The following is a 12,328-nucleotide window of genomic DNA, read 5'->3' on the forward strand; positions in this document are numbered from 1 at the left end:
CCCGGCTGGTCGCCGTCCCTGACCCGACGGTGGCATCTGTCGTCTGACACCGGGCAGGACGGAGTGGGGATGAGCTGGGGGCCCTGCGCCCTTCATCCTGCCGCCTTTTCCCTCTTTCAGAGACTCTGACCTGTTTCTGTTGGACACCCGCGCCGTGTGGGCCTCGGAAGAAGGCTGGCTGGAATTTGACATCACAGCCACCAGCAACCTGTGGGTCCTGACCCCACAGCACAACATGGGGCTGCAGCTGAGTGTGGTCACACGCGACGGTGAGTTGGCCAAGCTCGGGCCGAGGGTCGTCGCCTTGGTCTCCTTCGCGGCAGGCGTGGCAGAGCCGTGGTTTCCGGGTGGGCCCCGGGCTCCAGGATGGCTCGGCTTCCTGTCCCCTCAGAGCCACTGTGGACCAGCAAGGCCTCCCCCCCACAAGCCTCCTGGCAAGGACTTGGAGATGGTGAGATGGTCCTGGATCCGAGAGGACCCGCGGAGGGCAGCGCCCAGGCGGAGGCCGGGGCGCGTCGAGAGAGAGAGGAAGGCGGGAGCGGGTCCGAGGGCCGACACCGCGTGGGTCAGTGGGCGCCCTTCCCGTACCTGTGCGTCCCCGCTGCGGCCCGCGGGCCCGGCACCTGGGGCCTGTTGAGCTGCCTCGCCGGTGGGAGGCACGTGATCGGGAAGAAGGATGCACAGGCCGGGGTGAGAACAGCACAACTGGGGGGCTGGGGGTCCCACCACCCTCCTGCTTTGATTTGCCTTCCAGGGCTCGACATCAGCCCCCGAGCCGCCGGCCTCGTGGGCAGGGACGGCCCCTACGACAAGCAGCCCTTCATGGTGGCCTTCTTCAAGGCCAGCGAGGTCCACGTGCGCAGTACCCGCTCGGCCGCCGGCCGGCGGCGACAGCAGAGCCGCAACCGCTCCGCCCCGGCCCAGGACGTGTCGCGGGCCTCCAGCGCCTCAGGTGGGTTGGGCGACCCCGTCTTTGCAGGACCCTGTGGGCTCTGGGGCGTCCGTGAGGACACAGGACCCGCCAAGGCTTTCAGACGCTGTGCGGCTTCCGCAGGTGCCTGGGCAGCCCCCGATAATCTAGACGGGTCCCTAGGCCGTCAGAGGGGAACACTTGTTACCCCGAGGTTGTCTCAGGCTGCAGGCAGCCTCAGGGTCTGTTTTGCCAGAAAAGCGTCCTTTTGTTTGGTCAGGTCTCTCCACCTCTTTTCATGCCCGTGCCGAGCCTTAGAGCGCCTAGCTTTTCTCCTAGTTGCGTTACGCCGGGGAAACCATGACTTGCAAACGTGGTACATCCGTGTAAGGCGGGTTGGCGTTCGTCGGTGCTCTTGGCTGGAAGTGGTATGGCCAGTCAGCTCCAACGGCCCTCTCTGATGGATTTCGCTGGTGCATTTGATTGGCAAGTTCAGGGTTCTACCTTTAGACGTGGTTAGATCCGTGGGCTCAGATGATATTAGGAATCTCTGTTTTCCTAGCTTCCTTTCTTGGTGGCATTCTCAGAAAGCCTGTCTTGATGTGGTGGTCAGGAAGGCAACCTCAGCTTCAGAAAGAGAGCATCTCTTTCGTGGTAGCTTCAGACAGCCAGGTTGGGCCCAGGTGCTCACCCCCTGGAGGGTAGGGGATGGAGTCAGCCCCCTCCTGCCCTGAACAGGCAGGGTCAAAGGGCAGGAGAGAGGAAACAGCTCCCACTGCCCGAGTGTCAATTCAGAGGTCTTTCCGAAATGCTTCCTCCCACGCCTGCCTTTTGGGGAAGAGGCACGGAAGCCCACTCATCAGAACACGGTGGTGGGGGGGGGGGGCGGGTAGCAGGCGTTCCCTCCTGACACCCAGCTCACAGAGCTAGTCAGTATTGAATTCAAACCAAGGTGCATCTTACTCTAGAGTTGGTGCTTTCGAGTTCTGGGTTTCCTTTTCCTTTAAACAGCCCAGAAATCAAGCACGAAGTTGAAGATTTGCCGTAGGATTTGCAGTTGGAGGTCTTGCTTCCCTCATTACTACTCTGTGACTTTGGACAAACTAATCCACTTCGGCGTCAGTTTACCCAGCTGTTAAGTGGGGATGCTTGATCCTCGGGGGCTTTGCTGGAATTAAATGAGAAGCATGGCTCTGGCTCAAAGACGAGTTGCCTCCAAGCATGGGAAGGTCTCAGGGTGTACGTTAGGCTCCTCTGAAGGCATGTAAAATACTTCTGGAAGATGCGTTAATTCTTCCAGGTGACTGTTTCACAGTGTGATCTTCCATGGCCGGCAAGAGTTCTTGGAACTTTCCGAAGCGCCCCGTTTTCCTTTGGGAAACAGTGTCTTCATTTTGGGTTCTGACTCAGCGTTTCTGTTACCAGTAACCTGGATGTGGAACTTGTACCGCCCGGTGTGATGTGACATTGTGCTGCTTCTCCTCCTGGTGTTTCTTGGAGGCTTCGCCCAGCATGGGTGTTCCTGTGTTTACCGCTAGAAACAGTCAGGGTTGGGGTTTAAAGAAGAAGAAGAAATGATTGCTTGCCTTTATTCGCTTGGCAGGAAGCCTGCTGAACAGTAATCATCACAGTGCTGTCCTCGGGGCGCGGCGGTGCAGCCGGCCCGTGGCATCTGATGAACTGCGGTCAGTTTGGTACCAGGACCTCAGGCCTGAAGGCGGCTCTTGAGGTGTCGATTACTTTTTTTTAATTTTTTTTTTTGCGGTACGCGGGCCTCTCACTGTTGTGGCCTCTCCCGTTGTGGAGCACAGGCTCCGGACGCGCAGGCTCAGCGGCCATGGCTCACGGGCCCAGCCACTCCGTGGCATGTGGGATCTTCCCGGGCCGGGGCACAAACCCGCGTCCCCTGCATCGGCAGGCGGACTCCCAACCACTGCGCCACCAGGGAAGCCCTCGATTGCTTTTTAAAATGAAAATCTCACTTGATTTACTCCACATCCCCTCCCCCACCAGTACACACATAAATGTCTTTTTTAATCGAGAAAACATGTCATCTCTGATTTGGGTTTTCGTGGCATCACTGAGTTATTCTCTTCCAAATCCCTTCCGGCATTTTGTTTTCAGTTTGATGAGTTTAAATTAAATACGAATAGTAAAGGTGGTCTAATTTGTAAGAAGAGGCAAGTACATCTGCTTTTTCTTGGTCTTCCCACCCCCCCAGCCCCGTACTTTCAAACATGCTTTGTTCCTTTCAGCAGCACTGAGGCTAAGAGTTCCTAACAAGTGGGCCTGGCCTCACCTGCTTAAAGGCCCAGACCCCCAAGAAAGTGTTACTCCGGAGGGTCCTCCTTCCCTCCCACTATCTTCAAAGACTCTCGCAAGCTGGTCCAAGAAGTGGCCCAGGTTAGGCTCACCGAAGTGCTTTATCGGTTTGGCCCTTTCCTCCTTCCTTATTCTCGCCATTAATGGGAATGGAGGTGCAGAGGGGATTGCTCTTGGAGAAGGTGTTTCCAGAAAGATGGCCTGCCCTCCAGGGGAACGGACCATCGGTTTGCGCTTTCTTTCCGGGCTATGGTGGGGCCAGATGTTGCTGGGTCTTCGTGAACCAGGTAGATGCTGCCGAGACAAAAAGCTGTGGTCTCGGTGTGACTCCAGGGGGGACTTGCCCCTTGTAAATCTTTCGGGAGGTTGAAGGAAGAGATGGCTTGGCCTCTGCTGCCCCCCGTCTTCCACAGTGTGCTGCTCCCAGGGAATTCATACTTCTCCACTGAAACAAACGCCAGCAGCCGCCCACCAGAGACCGTCCTGCCTCTGGGTAAAGAAGTTAGCATCATCCGTCCAGTTGCCTGTCATCAGGGTGAAACATGGCAGGGAAACACGTGGCTGTTTTTGGAACTGAGCTGCCGATGCCGGAGACGGCGGGACCCGTCGCCAACGAGGGAGAGGCCAGCAGCCCGCCCGCCTCTTCCCCTGCCCACCAAAATCTGCTCTCACACCTGTCCTTGGCCTTCAAGCTGGACTTCCCAAACACATGCACCAAGCAGTGGGTTTGGACCGAAGTCTCCCTGGATGGGTTTGACCTGCCCTGGCCTCTCTGTTGCTGTCTGCTCTGAGTGGATGCTGGGTGTTGGCCGTGTCGCTCTTCTCCAGTGGGCTTGGATATCGTCTGGACCATATTGTTCATCGTTTGACACGTGTTTTACTAGTCCTGGTCCAAGCCGTGCTGTGCAGCCCACTGGGGATTCTAGTGTCTCTGGCCATTCTTTTCGGCCTCCAGGCTACCAGCCAGCCCACTGCTCCTGTGGCACCCCATCCACAGCTCCCCGAGCTCTCATTGGGTGGTCTCGTTCTACCTGCTGCCATTCATCCTCTTTCATAGTATCTTTCTCTCAGCGTCCATGATTTTGTCTCCTGGGGGACTGACACCACCTGACCGACCCATTACAAGGGTTGTGAACAAATGGCCTTGAGGGTGGTTCCATGTGGTGATTCTAGATTCTGTTCTAGCTCATTTTCCAAGATCTTTCCAAGACATCTTTGGGGTGTGGGGTAGTGAATGTGCTTTCAGTTCAGCTGGTGAGTCTGAGGTTTTCTGCCGTGTCCACCAGCTGGCTGCCAACACCGTGACTGAGAATTGCTCTTTGTTTTGGCAGATGAATAGTTTTGAAACATTTTCTGCCACTTTGAACAATTCATGTCAAATTGGATTCACTGACCTTTGGGCCTCGTTCACCCTTGACGTTCATGTTGCCATCACTCAGCCCTGCTGACTATCTCTGAACCAGCAGCTTCTCAAGACCCTCTCTCTGCTTTGGAATGAGCTCTTCATCGATTCAAATGCTACCTGTGAGCATCTCTTAAATTCTCCTCTGTCTCTTTCCAACCCACCCAAACATGTATCCTTTTCTTAAAATTTTATTTATTTATTTGTTATTTTTTGCTGCGTTGGGTCTCTGTTGCTGCCCACGGGCCTTCTCTAGTTGCGGCGAGCAGGGGCTACTCTTTGTTGCGGTGCGCGGGCTTCTCATGGCCGTGGCTTCTCTTGTTGCGTAGCACGGGCTCTAGGCGAGCGGGCTCAGTAGTTGTGGCTCGCGGGCTGTAGTGCGCAGGCTTGGTAGTTGTGGCGCACGGGCTTAGTTGCTCCGTGGCATGTGGGATCTTCCCGGACCAGGGCTTGAACCCATATCCCCTGCATCTTAACCTCTGTGCCACCAGGTAAGTCCCCAAACATGTATCCTTAAGGGTCCTGGGAGAAAAGGTGGCTCTGGTACATGTAAATACACTGTTGACCTTCTCGTTGCTGGTTCATATCTTCTATCCCTTGAACTTTCCAGTTGGGACCATTCAGTATGCTTCCAGCATAGGAAAGGTAACCAGAACTCATCACTTGCAAAGCAGTGATGTGGGTACTTTATTATGACTATGACATGCTTTGCTATAGATTTCAGGGAATTTCAGTGCATAGACTAGGGGGTCTCATTCTCCCAGAGCAATGTTTGCTTGGCCTTTTAGTTCCTGGCGGGTGTCCCCTCTAGCTCAGCACTTGCTTCCACGGGTTGACACGCCAGAGATGACAGGGCTCGTCCACCATGGACACCCAACGCTTGGGAAGAACGGACACGGGTCAGGGCTGTGACTTAGCCGTGTATAGTTCTTCAAAGGCGTTGCGAATTTTAATGTGTCATTTTGATCTTAAATTCAAACTTTAGGGCCTGGAGCTTGGCTCCCAGATGTCTCGGTCAAGAGGTGGAGGCTCGTCCAGGGCTTTCTAAATGAAATCAGAACTTAGTTCTCCACAGCTGTGGAGGACAGTCAGGGCATGAGTGATTGGAAAGTTAGAGTTGTTCCAAATTCCATATTTCTAATACTTGACTCTCGTCTGCCATTACGCCCCTTTAGGATAAAAGTTATCAAGGAGTGAAGCCAACTAGAACCTGACCTTCTACTCCATCCCTAGGTTCACCCCTAATGAATGTGCTAACGGGCCGGTAATGCTGAATAATAAAGAGGTGTGAACAGGTGCTGCAAGATGCCCGAATAATTCACCAACTACTGCCAACTCCCCAGAGGGCACTGGGGGCCAGGGTCCCTCTAGGAAGGGACAGAGGTGCGTGAAGCAGGGAGTCTCAGGGCTCAGTCTTTAAGGAGAGCCTCTGTTTTCAAGATACTTAGCTCCATAGTCTTTTATAATCAAGACCAAGGCTGAGATCAAAGCCCCGCTCAGATTAAATGGAGCTGTGTAAGACCTTGAAATCCTGCAGCCACAAAAGAACAGGACTTCACTGTTGCCTTTCATGCTAACCGTCCGGTTGTAAACAAAATCGAGCCTCTGAAAAGCAAGCTGTCCCCCCACTCCTGCCCCCCGCCCAGCACTTTACGAGATTATTGACACCAGAAATCAAAATCCCAGTGTGGTCCCGGGGTCCCACAGTGTCAGTGGCACAGGAGCTGGGCTTCTTCCAGCAGGTTCTCAAGGCCCCGTTGATTCTGTGGGGTACGTGGGAGCCGGAGATTCCTTTGGGATAAGCTGGGCGGATCAGGCCGGAGGCAGGGGAGGAGCGGCCAGCCCAGTGCAGACAGGGGTACCATTTTAACAGCTGCCCTTTGCCCTTGCCCTTGTCATTCTAGGAGGGAAGGGAAATGAGAGCAGCGAATTGTTCCCTCTAAAAAACAAGCTTCCTCTGGGAAGACTCTGCAGCCTGAGCTCAGAAGAGCCGGGCTGTGCGGACAGCGTGCTCTGTGCTCCTGCTGTCCTGGTGTTTTCCTGGCCGAGCCTGGGGCCTGCAGCTGGTGTGGCCTGGGGCAGGGGAGGCGGTCAGCCCCCAGCGGCTGTCTGCAGAAGCCTTCACGCTCCTCCCCTGCCCCCTGGTTTCTTAGGCCGCCCTGACTCTGTCTCTTTCCTGCTTCTTCCCCTCTCCAGTCTCCCCTTTGTTCCTCTCTCCTCCTCTCTTGGGGCTGGAAAGGACAGCAGGCCGGCTGCCTGGACCCCTGGGGCTTGGGCCGAGCTGGGGCCGCAGGGATTCAGGTGCAGCCGCCTCCCTGGAGGCTGCCCGGCCCCGCCTGTGGCGTGATGGGGCCCCTGCCCTTCTCATCCCGGCCCCGCTCTCCTGAGAATCTCTTCTGCCCAAGGGAAGCGAGGGCCAGACTGCGGAGATGGCGGGGGGTCGGCCAGGCCCTTCCCCACGCCCCCTCGGTTCCGTCCGGCAGAAGCAGCAACTGTCCCTGCCTGCGTCCCGATGCCCACTGGGGGTCCTACAGCCCAGTTCCGTCCTGATCCTGACGGCCTGGGGGGAGCACAGATGCCACCAGGTCAAAGGCTTGGCCCCCTGCGGATGCCACCTGTGGCTCTGTCCCGCTCGGTGAGATTCAGGGGTTCCCGTAACGCCCCCTCCCGGGTCTGCTGATTCACTGGAGCAACTCACAGGACGCAGGAAAGTGCCCCACTTGGGACTCCAGCTGGATTAGAAAGGACGCAGAGGCGGGGCGGGCCGCTCTCCCCGCACACGGACATGCTCACCCAACAACCCCAGGCTCCCCCGAGCCCCGTGTCCAGAGTTGTCACGTGGGCTTCACGACTTGAACTCCGCCTCCAGTCCTCCCCCCTTCCCTGGAGGTCAGGCTGGCCCACGTCCCAACCTCTGATCACGTGGTGGTCTTTCTGGTGAGCAGCCCATCCTGAGCTCTCCGGGGCCCCCACTAGGAGCTGGATTATCACACAGGAAATTCCACGGTTTGGGTAGCTCTTCACATGTCCTGAACTTCATTCCACCAGAACTGCTCTCTCTTCCTCTGTCTCTCCCTCTTTAACCGTCCCTTCTCTGAACTCCCGGTGGGGTTTCTCTCCAGCCCCTGCGCATGGCGTTCAGATTCTGTTTTGTACTGGCGTGAGCTCTGCACGTCTCACGGCACCCCGTCCGTTCCCTGAGTCGCTGGAGGCCAGAAGCCTTGCCTGACGGATCCTCGTGTTTCCCGTGGCACCTCGCAGGGAGCGCGTCACACAGAAGCCGCTCCGTCTGGCCTAGATGAGTCAGGGCACCCTTGTCCTCCTGCCAGCGGTCGGTTAATGAAGCCAGGCTAGCAGGTCCTGACACACAGAGCAGGTGCGCGCACTTCAGCCCAGCCCCACCCCGCGCCCACTCCCGGCCCCCCCGGGCAGGCCCGGCTCCAGGGCGCCCCCTTCAGGAGGCTCTCCCGGCCCCTGCGCAGCTTCAGGACAGCCCCGGTTTTAGAAAGCGAGCGGAACCTGCCTGGTGTGTCTTGCCTGTGAATACGATGTCCTCCAAGTCAGGGCCCCGGGGTGTTTGGGGCATCTTGGTCCAACAGGGGATCACGACAAACATCTGTTGCTTGAAAGGAGTCCATTCAGGTCAGTAATGACGTGCTGTGTGCCAGTGTGCCCGGCAGTGACCCGCGAGTGGACGAGACGGAGTAAGTCAAACACCCGAGCAGCTGGGAGGAGGCTGCAGAACTGTGGGCGCCCCAGCTGTGTCTAGCGGGGGCCTTGCGCACGGCTGGCCCGTGGTTAACTGTCCGGGTAAGTTTGTAAGCGAAGAATGAATCAGTTAACTGTTGCATCTTCTGCTCTCCAACAGATTACAACAGCAGTGAACTGAAAACAGCCTGCAGGAAGCACGAGCTCTACGTGAGCTTCCAGGACCTGGGCTGGCAGGTGAGTGCTCTGGACAGCAAGGGGGACGAGGCCCTCTCTCGGCAGTCTCTTCTCATCTTACAGGCAGCAGCCATCCTCAGAGACCTTGAACTTGAGGGCTGAGAAGGTTCCTCCTGTGAAGGTCTTAGGGGCCCTTCCAGATGCCCAGGTCTTGGAGTGGGGTGGCAGAAGGCCCGCCCACTCGGGCAGGAAGCCCCCCGGCTCCTCTCCAGGTGCGCAGGCGCCCTGTCCCTCCACATCAGTAGCCCATTTCCCAGTGCTCTTCTCTCATTCTCTCAGGGTCCACAGGGCCTGTACTGCTTTGGGCATTTAAACAGGAGTGCACTGTGCTTTGAGAAGGGGCTGGAAGAGCATCTAACAGTTAACTTCTCCAAGGGCCACATGCCAGTTCGCCCCGACCAGAAGCACACCGATGCCCTGCCTCCCTCCCGAAGGCCACTGCTAGTTAATAAGAGGAGACGCAAATTCTAGGCTTCCAGTGATGGAAGATCGTTCCCACGTGCGGTGGCATTGCGGTGACGGAGTACCCGGGCTCCTGGAGAGGCTCCTTTGGTCCAAGTTCATGGAGCCAGCCACCTGCAGGCCTCCAGGCCTAGGCGGGCCAGGAGCAGGTCAGGGCCTTGTGGGCCTGTGGAAGGAGCGAGGGCTCCAGAGTCTGACTGACCGGGTTCACAGCCTCGCTTTGCCCCTCGAGTGTGACCTCGACCTGCTGTGTCTGTCTCCTTAGCTGCCCCATGTGAGTAATAGCTTCTCGCAGGGTTCCTGAGGGCACAGGTGATACGAGGTGTGTGTGTACATCACTCTCTCTGTTGCAGGACTGGATCATTGCACCCAAGGGTTACGCTGCCAACTACTGTGATGGAGAATGCTCCTTCCCTCTCAACGCGCACATGAACGCCACCAACCATGCCATCGTGCAGACCCTGGTGAGCGCTGGCATCTCCACGTGACCGGGGAGTAGGCCCGGGCCAGGTATTGTTCCTAACGACACCTCCCCTCCTTCTGTGTTTGAAACAGGTTCACCTTATGAATCCCGAGTACGTCCCCAAACCGTGCTGTGCGCCAACGAAACTGAATGCCATCTCTGTGCTTTACTTTGATGACAACTCCAACGTCATCCTGAAAAAATACAGGAACATGGTCGTCAGAGCTTGTGGGTGCCACTGACTCAGGACGAGCTGCTGGGGACACATGCACCGCCTTGGACTCCTGCATCACGTCTGCCTTAAAAGGCACCCGGAAGCACCGAGAAAGCGGGCTAAGACGCCGACACCATCTCGTGCTGCCTGCTGCCTTTCCGCCCTAACAGACATCTTAAAGGACCTCGTCCGTAACCTGCTCACGTAGTGAATGTCGTGAGTAGTTGTCGGTCTCTAGGAAGCTGAGTTTGAGTGTCTGTAGCATGAAGTCCGGTGACTGAAGAAACCTAACTTTGAAGGTTCCCCTCTGCCCCCCCAAACCCACCCAAATTATTTTGCTTTAGATCAAGCTCTTTGTGGTTTTAGTAAGTAAATAGGGAAGATAATCTTAAAGTAAAATTCTTCTTGGCTCAGATATCAGCGGGCTCAGTAGCTGCTCACAGGTAGATTTTGCAGATCACGGGAATGGGGGAAGAACGTCTCTGTTGAGCTCTCATCCCAGGGAGGTTGGTTTCTCACGTGGGATCAACGGCCCGGGAGGGAGCCGGGCAGCCCGCAAGTGCCTTTTGTCTCAGTCGTGCTGTTACATGTTTGTGCGGGCGTTTTGTCCATATGAAAATATCCTTATTTCAGTTCAACCATATCATTTCCACCCCGCGCCCCCCCCCCCCCCCCCCCCCCCACCACCAGCATTTGCTGTTTTCTTTGCTAGGACCAAAAACAGAGACTAAAGTGATCCCACTTTGAGGCGAGGCTCCGGGGATGAGAAGTCTTCTTAAAGCCATCATTTTAACCGAGCTACACGCCCGCACCTCTCCCCCTGAGGGACGGCTCTTTGAAAAAGCACGTTTACGTCAGGAATGTCAGCCCTCATCTGTGTCGGTAAAACGGTTCCTTGCCTCTTACTGGACAGCGTCCCGCATCTTGGGGTTAGACCAGCACAGGCGATGAGCTGAGGAAGGGCACCCAGCCTTAGGAAGAGATTAGGATGGGTATGTGGTTTAGGAACCGAAATCACGGTTTTCTCCTGTAGAAAGTAAGACTCAGATTAAATCTGAGAGTATTTTTTAAATGTCTTTTTCACAATCATGTACTCGGAAACCAATTTCATACTAAACTGATTAAATAATACATTTATGATCTATAACTGCACTTACAGCTTTTTTGTAAATATAAACTATAATTTATTGTCTATTTTATATCTGTTTTGCTGTAACATTTAAGGAAAGACCAGACTTTTTTTTTTTTAAAGAGTTTATTTAGAAAGTATCATAGTGTAAACAAATTGTACCACTTTGATTTCCTTTTTAAAGCAAGACTCACGATGCAAAGATGAATCCACTCATGAGGATTGTGCTTCTCTAGAAAGTTGGGGTCTTTTTTAAAGAACATCTGTGAACCATACATGATTAATAAAGATTTTCTTTAAGGCAGAGGCTGGCCGGGATCCTGTTGTCGTCTGCCGTGCACAGCGGACGGGGTCTTGTTTCTAAGGTCCTGACCACCAGGTACTTTGTGCCAAGTGGCCACATCTCCTGAGCGTGGGCGGTGGGGTGACGAGTGTTATCACGAGGAGCACCTGATGGCGAAGAACCTACAGGCACATGCCTTGAGGGAGCCTCGTCCCACAGATGCGGACTTCCAAGGGTGAGGGTAGACGTGCTCCTTATCAACCAGGACGGCGTGGGTTATGCGGACGTCGGTAAGGTGGTCTACTTCGGCCCTGCCTCTCTCCTCCTTTGATCTTGAGGTCAAGTTAATTCCACTCTTCTTACAGTAGAAGACTGACCTCCTCGAAGGCAGACGAAGTACAGGACGCGGCCTCTAGAAGGACTGCTGAGTCCGAAGCTGCTTCGGTTAGGGCTCCATTCTGGGGCTGCAGGGCTTCCTCGGTCCCTGATACGCAGACCTGGGAAGGCTCCTGCCCCAGATGGCCAAGCCAAGCAGAATCTTCCTAGGAGTTAATAGTCGGGACAAGCCTTGTGGAACTTTCCACGCGAGACATCGAATCTTCAAGTTCACGTGGACTCTGGCTTCATGTTAACTAATGAAATCTCTCACCCAGGAGGGACAGAAGTATCCCTTGAACAGTAATAAGCGATTGGTCAAGTATCAACACACACACAAGACTACGGCGTCAGCATTACCTTACTCAGGCACGCGTCAGGAGTACCACCGTTTTCATTATGGCTCACCACTCCCCGTGAGAGAGGTATCAACAGAGACAGAAGATCCAGGAGGGGCTGGGAAAGTGGCTCTTCCAGAGGCGACGGGGTTTTGTGTTTTAAATCCGCTCCAAGCTAGGGACCCACGACGTTATTAACAAGTCAACTGGGACCTTCAGATCAGAGCAACGCAATATCGCCACAAGGCAAGGCCACCTTTCCAGAACTTGTGCGCGGATGGTTCAAAAACTATGCATCGCATGATGCTTTCACCAAAATTACTCCAAAGCCAAAAACAGTCTGGCAATTGGAATTTCCTTGACTCTATTTTAGTCTCAAAGGAAACCATTTAGATTTCACCGAGAGAAGGTTAAAGGGGATGGATGGTGGCTTGCCACTGAAAATATTTAGTTTGCAAAGGGATCATGAGCTACACATGTACTTA

The 12,328-nt window shown here is 55.1% G+C and overlaps 1 protein-coding gene across 1 annotated transcript in view; it reads left to right on the forward strand.

Moving 5' to 3' along the window:
• The window catches only part of BMP6 (bone morphogenetic protein 6), a 146,273-nt gene extending 135,408 nt beyond the window's left edge, over positions 1-10,865 (forward strand). The window contains exons 3-7 of the mRNA XM_033863817.2: positions 121-269; positions 755-952; positions 8,503-8,579; positions 9,395-9,505; positions 9,597-10,865. Of these exons, the coding sequence (XP_033719708.1) occupies positions 121-269; positions 755-952; positions 8,503-8,579; positions 9,395-9,505; positions 9,597-9,746 (685 nt within the window). The 3' untranslated portion in view covers positions 9,747-10,865. The remainder of the gene's footprint in view (positions 1-120; positions 270-754; positions 953-8,502; positions 8,580-9,394; positions 9,506-9,596) is intronic.
• Positions 10,866-12,328: the final 1,463 nt, after the last annotated feature.

Source organism: Tursiops truncatus, chromosome 10, assembly GCF_011762595.2.
Source record: "Tursiops truncatus isolate mTurTru1 chromosome 10, mTurTru1.mat.Y, whole genome shotgun sequence".
Lineage (NCBI taxonomy): Eukaryota > Metazoa > Chordata > Mammalia > Artiodactyla > Delphinidae > Tursiops > Tursiops truncatus.